This window comes from Hyperoodon ampullatus, assembly GCF_949752795.1.
Source record: "Hyperoodon ampullatus genome assembly, chromosome: 5".
In the NCBI taxonomy this organism is placed as follows: Eukaryota; Metazoa; Chordata; class Mammalia; order Artiodactyla; family Ziphiidae; genus Hyperoodon; species Hyperoodon ampullatus.
The window spans coordinates 135,041,000-135,055,720 of NC_136918.1; the positions used below are offsets into that span (position 1 = coordinate 135,041,000).

The 14,721-nt window shown below is 37.8% G+C and overlaps 1 protein-coding gene across 2 annotated transcripts in view; it reads right to left on the reverse strand.

Annotated features, from left to right (window-relative positions):
• Window positions 1–14,721, reverse strand: part of CRYZL1 (crystallin zeta like 1) — a gene marked incomplete at both ends in the record, with an annotated part of 32,985 nt that overhangs the window by 13,397 nt on the left and 4,867 nt on the right. Inside the window, 5 exons of one of the 2 annotated variants that reach the window (XM_079705585.1) lie at window positions 2,344–2,412; window positions 3,643–3,687; window positions 6,719–6,791; window positions 9,064–9,141; window positions 10,782–10,853. In XM_079705585.1, coding sequence (XP_079561711.1) covers window positions 2,344–2,412; window positions 3,643–3,687; window positions 6,719–6,791; window positions 9,064–9,141; window positions 10,782–10,853 — 337 coding nt within the window. Of the gene's footprint in view, window positions 1–2,343; window positions 2,413–3,642; window positions 3,688–6,718; window positions 6,792–9,063; window positions 9,142–10,781; window positions 10,854–14,721 lie in introns of those variants that run through there. The other variant, XM_079705586.1, reaches the window with a different exon arrangement.

Here is a 14,721-nt window from a genome sequence, read left to right on the forward strand (position 1 = left end):
CAGGGCAACTAAGCCCAAACGCCACAACAGCTGAGCCCACATGCCACAACTAGAGAGAAGCCCACATGCCACAACTAGAGAGGAGTCCGCACAATGCAACAAAAGATCCCATGAGCCACAACTAAGACCTGATGCAGCCATAAATAAATAAACAAACAAATAAATAAATAAATAATTTAAGAAAAAAAGGGCCCAAGGAAATTCTGGGATTAAAAATAGTAGAGTTTCCCATAAAAGAGACAGCAGCCGTCCTCAATTTTCAAACTGCATTATATCAAAATAGTCATGGATCAGTGACTTTCACTGCATGGTATTTGGAAGTGAGCTTTATCTTTCAAAGGAAGACACACAGTTGGCTCCAAATGTAGGCTTAATATATACATAAATAAGCACAAGCCTCAGATTTCTGGAAAACTGTCTTTTAAAGTTAATTCTTAAGGGACTTCCCTGGTGGCAAAGTGGTTAGGAATCCGCCTGCCAATGCAGGGGACACGGGTTCGAGCCCTGGTCCGGGAAGATCCCACATGCCACACAGCAACAAAGCCCGTGCACCACAACTGCTGAGCCTGCGCTCTAGAGCCCGCGAGCCACAACTACTGAGCCTGCGCACCACAACTACTGAAGCCTGTGTGCCTAGAGCCCGTGCTCCGCAACAGGAGAAGCCACCGCAATGAGAAGCCTGCGCACCGAAACAAAGAGTAGCCTCCGTTCGCCCCAACTAGAGAAATCCTGTGTGCAGCAATGAAGACCCAACGCATCCAATAAACAAATAAATAAATGAATGAAAGAATAAAATTTAATTAAAAAATTAAGTTTTAATAAAACAAGATGGTATTACTTGGAAATTTTTGACATAGTAAATGTCATTAATCTAAATATAAATTACTTAACAATTTCAAAAATGAAATGCCAAAGATTTCCTAGCCTAGTTCAAGTTACTATATAGACTCAAATGTACAAATTTACTATTTTTAATAGTCCCAAATCCAAATTGGCCCATATGGTCTGATTAGCATTTATATCATTCAAGAAAGAACTTAGGAAAAATTTTAATAAAATAGTTCAAGAACACAAAAGAATCTATGATAATCTATAGATAAGATATAAAGAACAACATGAATCCCAGCATAAGGAATAGCCGACTGGCAGTACCACTGTAGTCCCGTGGATCCACTCTGATCACATCCTCTTGCTTTGCCCACACAGGTAACTTCCACATGACTTTTCATCCCTACCTGCTCCTTATATCCTTAAATAACACATGCTTAATTAAACTTTGTATGTTTTTGAACTTCATAGAAATAAAATGGTATCACACTGTTCGTATCCTTCTGCAACTTGCTTTTTTCACTCAGCACAGTTTGTGAGGTACATCCGTCTTGATATGTTTGACTGTTATTTATTCATTTTCACTGATGAGTTAATTAGAAATATCTTTAGTTATCCATTTTCCCATGAAGAACATTTGGGCTGTTTCTCTTTTTATTCCACAATTACAAACCATGCTACTATGAACTCTTGTGCATGTGCTACTGGTACACATCAAGCTTCTCTGGTGTATGAAAATACCAGTGGAATTACTAGGTCTGAGGTGTTAATACATCATTACCTTTATCAGATCATGCTAAGTTATTTTCTAATGCATTTGTACTAATTTACACTCCCAGTGCATAAAAGGTTCTACTGCTCTACATCCTTGCCAACACTTGGTATGGTCAAACTTTATAACTGTCAGTCTCATGGAAGCATAATGGTATCTCTAAGTGGTTTTAATTTGCTTTCCCCTGATTACTAAGGAGATGCAGCATCTTTTTACTATGCTTTCATGAAGAGTGTCTGTGTTTATACATTTATTCATTTAAATTTAAATATTTAAGAAGTAAATTACTGTAAGAAAATTTTTAAATTAACATTTAAGTTACATTGAATACTGGTCAAAAGATATTAGCAACAGAAACAAGAATAAGTGTTTTTGAGTCTTTCCTGACTCAAGACTCTACATGTATTGTCTAGATTCTATACATTTAAAAATTTCAATTAATAACCAAGAATAAGAAGTAAAAAATTCTGATTAGTGATATAATTTCAGAGCCAAGGGAGAAATGGCTTTTCAAACCTCTTACCATGAGCAGTGTAAGGGAAACTTAAAGGTCTAAATACTGCTTAGCTTGAAAATGAATTTTATGGATACAAAATATAAGCTAGAAGTAGTCATATGACCACCCGATAGTTATTCCTAGGTACACTCACAGCAGATGGAAATAAATCATACTGTTACTAAAAACCACACACATCTGTGAAATAAGGCTTACGTGAGTTCCAAAACACTGGACTACCACATACCCAAGTAATGCTCATGTACTCGAACAGCTTCACAAAGTCCAGGGTCTTCAGAATCCAGGGGTAAAATTCCTGAAAATTAAAACGAGAAACTTAAGGGACACAATCCAAAAATGAATTCATTCCTAATGAGATGCCAGTAAGCATTCGTCTAAATTTTCCTCAGTGGAATTTTGAGGAAGGTTCCAGTACTAGTGTGGAGAAGGGAGAGATTTCAGAAATAAGGAAGGGAAGTAGATAGTTTACTTTCTGATATGAACACTATAATACCTGTACTACCTCTTTTTCTTCCTCTTCACCTCTGAGTGATGATAAAGATGATGGCTGATGTACAGAACAAAGTCAGAGTCCTGGGGCATCTGTGCTCCTCATTAAACTTGTCCCTGATTCACGGCTCCCTTCCCAGAGTTTGGTTCTATAGGATAGTGAGGTATGCTTCCAATAAAATCCCATTTTCCCCTGAGCTAATCTGATTTTATTTTTTGTCTCTTACAAAAAGGATCTTGAATAATACAGTGTCACTGACTTCTTGGGCAGATAATAAAGATAAGATAGAAATAATAAATTCTCAAAGAAAATACCCAAGTCAAAGGCAATTGTGTTAAAAGCTGATGAAAACTTTCCTATAAATTTATTCTTAACAGCTTCAAGCATGTTGTAAAGCTACACATTTTCTAAGTCTATATGAATATTTTCCTATGAATATTTTCTACAGAGAAATGGCAATTTCAAAGACTACTACTGAATGCATACTTTATATTTGTTTGTGTGAATGTCTAGGACACAAGTATAAATATATATTTTTGCAAAATGGTATTAACTATGGATTAAAAAAGAAAACCAATAAGTTAAATGTCTCCAGTAAATTTTTAGTTTTACGAGGGTAGTAAGGGAGCAGCTCTATACAATTCAAGTCGGATGTGGAGAGAAGAGCGTCTATATAGCCAAGTCAGTCAGTAGTCTTCAAGCAGATGGACTGTGACTTTTCTTTTCTCTGGAGTCTGCAGTCTAACTATAGACCGGGGTCCTGTCAGTGAAGGGCTGCACCAAGGACAGTAACAACTATGGTCATCTTTCTATCATATCTACAGACAAATATTGAAAAGTTTTAAATGTTCTGCTATTGTGATCAAACTCCCAATTCTCTTCATCAATGGATATTTGAGAGTAAATTCCAAAACTTAGGTAAGTACTTGTATATGAAGCAAGGTCACACTAAGCATCAGCAATTGTATAGAAAAAAAGAAAAAGAAACAACAGTAAGACAGAGGACTTGAAATAGGACTAGGACCTATAACTTACCAGCTACTTCATCACCTGGTTGAAAGAATGATACCTTGCTTCCAACTAAAGAGTGGAGAAAATTAATAATCATTATTTTGAGGTTATTAAATATAATGACTAAAATAAATTTTAAAAGCCATGGATTAATAAAAAGTCACTAACTCAGAGAAAAAGTCAAGAACTTCTAGGACATTTTGATAGTCTGTAAGGACAGTAGGAAAGAACATCTCATATCTGGATTCTCTACAAAGCTGGGCCATGTGGTTGTTGACACCGTGGAGCAGGATGTCTCTCTGTTCAGCTAAGGATGAAGGAATAAAGGAAAATAATCCACTCCACAGCTCTTAAGATGATGACATTGGATACACTGGGTTCCACCCCTCCTGAGGCTCGTCCAATCTGTCATTGTTTGAGTTGTAAAATCTCTGACGCACAATGGGAATTCTGGTTAGAGTCACATATAAACTACTTTGATTTGGGATTATGGAAATAAGTTCAGAATGGTGCCAAGAAATTTTGGGGACTATACAGAAGTGATAGTTACATTTTCTCTTTGTGTGTAGAGAAAAGTCCTACACCATCAGTCAATTCTTTAGAATATTTCAAATAGTTACAAAAGGAAATGGGAGGAAAAAACCCAAACCTCCACGAATGCCTACTTGTGCCCAGCATTTTACCGTGTTATCACATTTAATCTTCATGGCATACCCATTAAGGACCTATTATTACTCCTATTTAACAGACAAGGAAACTGAGGTGCAGCAGTGAAGTAAGGTAGATCCTGAAATCTGGAAGTGGTGCCTCAGGCTGGCTCTGTCTGCAAAAGGGCCCCAGTTTGCTGCTTCTTTGGATCTCTTCTGTGCCATTATCCCCCAATATTTTTGGCTTCTGTACTTTTCTTTTTCCCTCCTGCTGAGGATTCTTATCTACCTGAAATCATCCTGATCCTTTTTTCTTGGCTTCCTTTGTACTCCTCTTAATTGTCCTTCAAACAGTGGCATTGCCAAGTGTTCCATGCTGTGTCTCCTTCATTTCAACTCTCCCTGGATGAACTCATCACCCTTCTATAGTTTCAAACACAACCTATAAGCTGACAACTTTTGAATGTAACCAGAATCTTATAAATCATTTCCTGCTTTTACCTGTTTTTAATTTCCCTGTTCGTCAATTATTAAGCTCTGCTGGCTTTACTATATCTTGAATACATTCACTACCTCTGCCGCCACTGTCTAGGTTATGGACTTTGTCATTTTTTGTTTTTAATTAATTAATTTATTTTTGGCTGCACTGGGTCTTCGTTGCTGTACGCGGGCTTTCTCTAGTTGTGGCGAGTGGGGGCCACTATTCGTTGCGGTGCGCGGACTTCTCATTGCAATGGCTTCTCTTGTTGTGGAGCACGGGCTCTAGGTGCGTGGGCTTCAGTATTTGTGGCATGTGGGCTCAGTAGCTGTGGCATGCGGGCTCTAGAGCGCAGGTTCATTAGCTGTGGCTCATGGGCTTAGTTGCTCCGTGACATGTGGGATCTTCCCGGACCAGGGCTCGAACCTGTGTCCTCTGCACTGGCACGCGGATTCTTAACCACTGCGCCACCAGGGAAGCCCCATGCCGTTTCTTGCCTGTTGGTCTACTACCCAAACAGTCCTCTTGCCTACAGCCTGGTTTGCTTCAAATCCACCCTTCTTATGGCCACTCTAATACTCTCTCTACAACCCAATCTGAGATAGGAGGCTCGTCATGAGTCTGGCCCTTGCCTACCCTCTTGTCTCATTTTTTTAGGGGGGGGAAGGAATCAGTGTTCCTATCATCATGAAAAGATTCTGTTCAATATCTTTTATTCTGTGATCTCTGAAGAATAATTTTCTTGACACAGTGGCTTTTTTTCTGCCAAGTACCTTGCCTATGACTCATGCTCAGAACTTAATTTTGCTCTAGTAACACCGAACTCCATAATTCTTACATACATCACGTTATTACCTGCTTCCGCGTCTTTGCTCATGCTATCTTCTCTGCTGAGCGTGATTCTTGGAGAAGAATTCTCCTCCTGCCCACCCCTTACTGTCTGGCTAACTTACTCCAAGAAGCCCTTCCTGTTTCTGCTGGCTGGTTGGGCACCTCTCCTTGGAGCTTTCAGAATGAATCTGCCTATACGTGTTTGTCTGCCTCTCCCCTAGATTGTGAACTCTTGGAGGGTAGCGACTGTCTTATTTATCTTCACATTCCAAGCACTTTGCAAGTGCTCATTAAATGATGAATAAATAAATGAATGAATGAATAATTGATTGATCATCTTCTGGCTATTATAATTCTTATTTTTATTTTCGTACAATCCAAGCAGAAGAAAGGAGAGGGAATAAAATTATGATTTAGTTATGTTAGAAGATTACATTAAGAGTATCAGATGCATTATAGATTAAATTTACAGGTGAAATTCAAATAGTCTAACCCACATGATAATGCTCATTCATCCACTCACACATGCAAGAAGAGCAACCATAAACTGATTGATCATGAACTATGAGCAGAAAATATGAACACTATGTTTATTCAGAAACAAATTATTTCAAGTACTTAGGCTTACTGTTCTGCATGTTAAGACCATTATTTACTAAAATTTTTCTTTATTTAAGGCAATCATAAAATGTTACTGGTTATTTCTCCCCAGAACCAATTTCAGATGAGCAAACTGTTTACCTTTTAAATACTCCATTTCAGGCATACTTTAAAAATTTAATGTGAATGTAGCTACTGACCATTATATAAATTTCGGCCCAAAGCCAACTTACACAAGTAATTTATGCTGGTCTGCAAATACCATAAAAAGGACAATACTGGTCATTCTATTCAATGTGATTACTCATGGATTTAAATACATAATCTCTAAATATTTACTAAACTGTAATAAGCTCTTCAATTATAAAATACCAATATCGTTCTAGTTTTCTTTTTAATTAAAAAAAGGGAAAACACTTCTGCATAATTAACTTTTGTATTTGAAGAAGTGTGTATAATTTTATGTGTCAGTAAACCAATTAGCTACCATTTAATTTCTTTTACCTTAGAAAAGGAATACAGATACTTATATCTGTAAACTTACCATCTAACACAATTCCAGCAACTTCTCTCCCAACGGGAAAGAAATCCTTCTCCATCTTCATTTCTTCTAGAAGCTACATAATGACAAAGGCTTGAATTTATGGTCAAGAATAAATCCGAACCTCTTTTCATACATGAGGAAAGCAAGAGCAAAAACCAAACCACATAAAAAGCAAATATGACTCCATTTTTTGGCCTCAAGACAAAAAGCAAGTAACTTCACAAAACAGCTTCCTCTATAGAGTAGGAAACCAAGTTTGCTGAGGAATTAGGGGACATGTAGGGCTTAGGTATGAGTATTACCATTCAAATCACTATCAACATACTTTAACATCTTTATTCTACCAAATATGAAGGGAAATTATAGCCAGAACAATTCTCAGTTGGCTGAACACTTTGAACCAGTCACCTCATTTGGGTGGGGTGGGTTTGAGGGTTTCTCACAAGCCTTGGGTTAGGGAGTAGGTGAGAAGTGGTGATGGATATACACAGGGAAACGGCCACATAATCTCAGGCTGGAGTTTCTTCTTTTAAAGGATAAATTATTTATTTGTTTATTGATTTTTCATTTGTTTATTTATTTATTTTGGGCTGCACTGGGTCTTTGTTGCTGTGCGCAGCCTTTCTCTAGTTGTGGCGAGTGGGGGCTACTCTTCATTGCGGTGCACGGGCTTCTCATTGCGATGGCTTCTCTTGTTGCGGAGCCACGGGCTCTAGGCATATGGGCTTCAGTAGTTGTGGCAGGCAGGCTCAGTAGTTGTGGCTCACGGGCTTTAGAGCGCAGGCTCAGTAGTTGTGGCACACGGGCTTCGTTGGTACGCGGCATGTGGGATCTTCCCGGACCAGGGATCGAACCCGTGTCCCCTGCACTGGCGGGAGGATTCTTAACCACTGACTACCAGGGAAGTCCAAATTATTTATTTTTGAGAGATTAGTATGTTGTTAGATTCTGACCACATTCAGCATTTGATTTTTAAAGTGACAGAGTGTACATAGATAAGCCTGTGGTTTAAGCTCCTTTTATACTTTTCTAAAAGTTACTCTACTTTTATAATAATACTAGAGATGCTGAACATATTTGTAGATATGTTAGTATTTTAGGAACAGTAAGTAAAAAGAAGCTGAAATAATTTTCTTGTATATTTCCCTTATTTTTCAATTCTTTGATCTCCTATACATACTTCATTGTCAGAAAAGTCTCTTTCCCAATGTGGAACTTTACCCTTTTCCTAAGATGTTCACATAACATTCTTACAGAAATACTCGGTGTTTTACAGTGTTTATTTTTTATGCAGAGCTAAAATCATGGTTATGGCAATTGCACCCTGTTCTCCTTCACTTACTATAAGCATCTTCTCACATTCCTATAGTTTTCATAATCATTATGATTAATAGTTGTTGTAAAATCAAATTGATTTCACTGTAATTTACCATTTCTTTCTGTTAGACATGGAGATAATTTCCTAGACCAGCATTTGAATGGATTCTTTGTAGTTTTAAAAAGAACATCTTGGAAGGGCTGAACACAGAACTCTGCAGATAAGGAACAGTAGATTATTCCCAGTGAAAGGACTTCAGGGCATCTCACTAATTCACTTCTCAAGTCATGCTCATGTTACAGAATCGCCCAGTGGAAGCCTATACCTTTGTTCTGTAGTTTTCCTAAATGTGACTTTACTGAAGAAAACTTTTAGATCCCTAGAAATTATGCTGACATTATAAGCCAATAAGTTAAGGGTCCAATGAAACTATAGTATTCATCTTTATAAAACTGAGTAAATGGGCCTGCTCTATTTATCATGGCACATTTAACCATACTTTATTTATTTACCATTTGAAGACTTTCCATGTACTTCATGGTCAATAATGGAAGATTACTGTGGGGTGGTGTGAGGTGGTGTATGAGAGAGAGAGACAAAGAGAAATGACAAGAAGAATATGAACCCTATCAAGACATTGACTAGAAATATCTACAGACTAGAGACTTATTAATTTTAGGTTTCTAGTTTCTATTTTTACTATATTTAAACAGTCACTTCTTCCTTGATTACAGGCCTTAGTAATTATAAATTCTCAGCTTTTCACAATGTAAAGGAGTTTATAAAATATTTTCATATAATAATATGAAATGCATGACTTCAATTAGGCTAATAATTTACCTTAATATAGAAATACACAAATGAACATTTAATCTTTTACCTAGCTGTTCTATTCTTCTAAGAATGATAATTTCTTCATACTCAGAAGTCAGTTGTTATTATTATAACTTTTGTACGCTAAATATATTGTGAAACTCTCATTTGACTTTTGGCCAAAATAAGAGCACCAATAACTTTGTGTTTATACCTTTGTATTTATCTGGCTCAGAGCACAAGCTTTAACTTGAAGCTTCACATAGTTATCCTCTGTAACAGGAAGATTCTCCTAGAACCAAATAATAAAATAATTACACATTTCTTTGAGAATATGCCTTCATGCTGCAAAAATTTTCACACATAATTGAACAAAATCAAACAGGCTCCAAATCTTACACCTAACTTAACTGAAAAAGGTACAAGCAATTATCCTATAGCATATAATACAAAAGAATATAGGGAATTTGGGGGTAAAAATTTTAAAAAGCCTTAGTTAGGGTACATATTTTGAAAAGGTACTTAAGATACTGACAGGGATATATGTGTAGGCAATGAACACAGGATAACAAAGTAGAGCAACAAATACTGTACCTCATTTTAATTTAAATAATCTCAAAGCATCAAACCTTCATGCAGGGATAGCCTTAAACACATACACATAATATATACACCGTACTGATTATGGAATTTTCTTAATGCTATAAATAAAGTTCGTTAGTGTCATTTGTTAATCTCTGCCTTATTTAACATCTGCCTTGGACATTTCAGCATGCCTCATGGCACTCTAGGGTCAAAATACAAACTTAATGGAACTTAATTATTCCTCATATTCCACAGCTAGACATAACTTCAAAGGCAAAGATATTTCAGACTCCAGTACTCAATGTCATCCACCAATGACACCAATAATTAAAATGCTTTCCTCAACCCCTGATATGCCCCAATATTAGATCAAAAGTTGGCTAGAACAGCTACTTGCACAGTGCCTCCTGTGTTCTATCAAAGGGATCACTGCGTTTAATTTGATATGAACACAATACTCTGGGATATCCCTTTTTAAAACTCAGATTTGGTAATATTTGGTGATAACATGAATATATTCAACAATATCGATGAATTTGTGGATTTTGTGGATCTTACTCATGATTGTGTGAACCTGGTGATGATTGCTCCTGAGAGCCAATCAAAACTCTTAGACCTTTCATCCTGACCCAATGGTAGAAGTTAGACTACTAACTTAAATGATTTTGGAGTTGTAGAAAGATAACACAGAAAAACTGGATTGTGTTTATGAGCCAGAAATTCTTATTACTACTATGAAAAATACAGGCACTATGAAATACATATAGCACTTAGTTTTCATTCCTAAATTTACAGTGGGATAATGACTCTGGCCTGCTACAAACCTTCAGTCAATCACCAAGGTATGAAAATTCTACTATCTATGCTTAAAGTGGTAAAAAACTGGAAACCATTTAAGGCTTAGTGAATGAGGTAACTTCGCACAGCTCAGAAGTTAGTGTGAAAAACAATGCTTTTCCACCTCTTTCATTTCCCAATATGAGAGAAAGTATTTTCTGAAATATGCCTACAATCTGAAAACTCACTTTACTGTGGTATTCAGAATAAATTGGGTTAATTTTGCAACACATAAGACTACTGAAGTCTGTTTTCCTAATATCTTTTATGCCACCACCCTGAGGAACAAAAAACTCTTTTGTAGCAACTCTATTAAAAAATATAGTTATACCACAATATGGACCACTGTTTTCACATAAGATTAAAGTAATTTATAGGGTTTCACTTAAGTAATTTTCACTCATTTAGTTCAACTCAAAATAATTTGTAACAGGCCATTTAAAACTGGGTCTGTCACATACGGAAAATACACTATCTTGTTTCATTTAATGATTAAACAATTTTTCTTACCCTTTCTTGGAACACAAATGTTATTTCTTCACTTGTAGAACTCTGTTGAAAATATAAGCCTTTCATAGTCACCTAAAAACAAAAAAAAGAAAAAATATACATGAAATAAACTAATCAACAAAACATCTTCCAGATCAAATGCAAGTAAAAATTGAAAAATAGTGCTGGCAAAGGATAAAATGACAACTCTAAGTGTTGTCTTCAAACGAATTCAGGTAATAGTTCTTGAAAGCAATCAAACAAGATAATGTGCAACAATCTCTGGTATGCATTTGAGAATGGGCTTATAGTTCAACCTTTCACACAAAGGTGAGCATGTGCTTAACTTCACTTTACTGTTCAACAAAAATTTTGAGATGTACTTGAAAAAATAAAAAAAAACCTTATGCAGGCCAGAGGGCTCAATTTTAATAACCAAAGGTGTCATTGAAAGGGCTTTCAAAGTCTTAAAAAAGACCATTAAAAAAGGAAAAAGTGGACAATCAAGACACTCATTGAAATTATACCCCTAATTCCTCTGTGTCAGTTTATAAGCCATTTAATGGAAGTATTTAAACCTGTATTCTGCGGACTTCTTGAAGCATCTCTAAGGATTCACAGCTGTTTCTTTAATTTTCATAGTAATTGTATGACAAGACTATTTTTTTTTTTTTTTTTTTTTTTGCATTACGTGGGCCTGTCACTTCTGTGGCCTTTCCCGTTGCGGAGCACAGGCTCCGGACGCGCAGGCCCAGCGGCCATGGCTCACGGGCCCAGCCGCTCCACGGCACGTGGGATCCCCCCGGACCGGGGCACGAACCCGTGTCCCCCGCATCGGCAGGCGGACTCTCAACCACTGCGCCACCAGGGAAGCCCGACAAGACTATTTTTTAAATGTAAATTTTATAGTACTGTATAAAATACACATAGTAGGACTTTGCTGGCAGTCCAGTGGTTAAGACTCCATGCTTCCAATGCAGGGGGTGCAGGTTCGATCCCTGGTCAGGGAACTAAGATCCCATATGCTGCGTGGCGCCACCAAAAACCCAAACAAACAAGCAAAGGAAAACTTACCCAAAAAAAATTAACTAAAAAAAAATACACATAAAAAAGTTCACAGATCCTAAGTGTATAGCTTGCTGAATTTTACAAAGTGAATGTGGCCATGTCGTAGCAGGAAACACATCACTAGAACTCCAGAAGCTCCCTGTTTCCCCTTCTAGTCACTACCTTCCCCTCCTAAGGACACTCAATATCCGAGTTTTAAGAGCAGGTTAGTTTTGTCTGTTTTTTACTTTATATAAATGAAATCATGCTCCTTTATGTTTAGTTTCTTTCTCTCAGTGTTATGAATTTCACTCATGCTGTTGCCTGTAGTTGTATTTATTTCATTCATTCTCATTGTTATATGGTATTCCATTGTATGAATAAATTACTATTATCCATTCCACTAAAGATAGACATTTGACTGTTTCCAGTTAAGGCTTTTACAAATTATCCTGCTAAGAACAATCTTGTACATATTTTTTGGTGAAAGTACAGTATTACTGAATTTATTTTATGGATGAGCAAACTGAGTCTCACAGAGGCTAAGGCACATACCTAGGGTCTCATGGCACCCACTGGGCTACAGCTGAGACAAATCAGGTGCTACCAACTCCAAAGTCATTTTTCTTAACCATTATATTTAATGGTTTTCTATTGAGCTGCTAACGTTAGATGTATCACTTAAAACTAGAATCCTATCTCCTTTAGTTTAGGATTGATAATTAAGTGCTTGTTGACAGAACTAACAACCCAACTTGTAAGGCTCACTGAAAAATGAAAATGTGGGGAAACTTGTCCAGAAATTATTAAAATTTCAAGATGGTGACAGCCAAGCATTTAAACCAAGCCTGAGTCCCTTCTGAGTGTGAGGTCCATTGTGACTGCATAGGTCCCGCACTCATGAAGCCGGCCCTGCAAGCAGAATCTTAGTGGGTCTAATGGATCTGTATAGTGGATTTTTACTGAGCAGTTCAGTAATGGTTGCTACTTTCTAGAAGGGAAGAATCAAATGCTGGAACTAAGAGAAATGAGTACACATTCCAGACATTTATAGAAATTATGTATGTAGCATCTATCAACAAAGTATATAAAAGAAAAGAAGAGCCAGGTAGGAAGATTAAATTAAGTCTAGCCCTCTGGTTAGAGAAGCCCTCTGGGGTGGGTGTGTGCGTGCGTACATACATCAATGTGTTTGCTGGGGTGGTAGTGGAGAGGGGAAGAACCTAAGCACAGAGCAGCAGCTATGCATTCCCTTTTCTAGAAATCTAAGCTCTTCTGCCTAGTTGTCAAGGCTGTCTAAGATGCATACTCACTGTCCCTAGTCTAGCTTACTCCCCCCGTTTTTCCAACACATACCCTGTCTGATCTAGTCAGCATGACTTCACACCATATGGCCACCGCTGTCTCAGGGCTCCAGGCACTGCCTGCTCTCTGAGACTGTGCAGTACTTACGCTATAGATTCTGTGAAGTAAGTGACGCTCAAGTCCTACTCCCTATCTGAAATCACCTCCCAGTGACTTGCAATCTACCCCATCTGTCCCATGCTTCTAGATTTCATTGTTACATACTAACAAACAAAGCCTTGCTTTATTCACTCACTAACTAGTGGGTTTTCCCAGCTATTGCTTCGAAGAATCAATATTCCTTATTATAAAATAAATAAACCTCTGCTCCCACTCAGTCTGGAGCTACTGGAGTTGCCTTTTTGAGAAATGAAATAATTACACATCAACACCTTGATTTCAAAGTGTCTCCCTTTGTAATTCTGGAAGCCACTGTCTTCCCTGCCCATTGCATCTGAGAACATACGGCATGTCTCCCAGATCAGCAGTCACAAGGATCTCATAGTACACACCTCCAGTTTCAAAGACCCTGGAAGCTGTTTGTGTGAACCCCTAGTGTCCCCTAAGACAACTGTTATATACATAATACTGCCAGTATTTTTGGTCTGATCATCCTAAATAGTTCCTCCAAATTAGGTTACAGTCAATCTGGCTGGTAGAAAAAAGTAATGTTTAGTTGGTCCAATAAGGAAACATGTGGGAGCAAAAAAACCCCTCAGTTACAAAGTGAAGAAAGAGAAGTGTTTTTACAAAAGTGGCCAGAAGAAAATTGAGGAACTATTACTTGTTTTGCAACCCCAAAAATGAGTATTAAGTTCTTTTTTTAAAAAAAATTTATTTATTTATTTATTTTGGCTGCGTTGGGTCTTCGTTGCTGCACAAGGGCTTTCTCTAGTTGCGGCGAGCGGGGCTACTCTTCGCTGTGGTGCATGGGCTTCTCATTGCGGTGGCTTCTCTTGTTGCAGAGCATGTGCTCTAGGCGCACAGGCTTCAGTAGTTGTGGCAGGCGGGCTCAGCAGTTGTGGCTCTCAGGCTCTAGAGCACAGGCTCAGTAGTTGTGGCGCACGGGCTTAGTCGCTCCGCGGCATGTGGGATCTTCCCAGACCAGGGCTCGAACCCGTGTCTCCTGCATTGGCAGGTGGATTCTTAACCACTGCACCACCAGGGAAGTCCCAATACTAAGTTCTTAACAGGGAGAAAATGGTAGAATGGATGATATTCAAGTCCCACTAAGTTTCTTAGCACTGGTCCAGATTAAATGGAACACTTAGTCCATTATTTAACAAAATTTTTATTGAATGTAAAGATATTTGCACACAGGAAATAAAATAACTGAACACCTCATAAAATAAAAATATAAATTAAATGTATAATATTTATCATGCCATTTCCAAGGATGAATGTTATGGAACCTCAAAATTATATATTCTACTGTAAGTTTTCCCTTATCAAAAAAGTGCTACGGGGCCTCCCTGGTAGCGCAGTGGTTGAGAGTCCGCCTGCCGATGCAGGGGACACAGGTTCGCGCCCCGGTCCGGGAAGACCCCACATGCCGTGGAGCGGCTGGGCC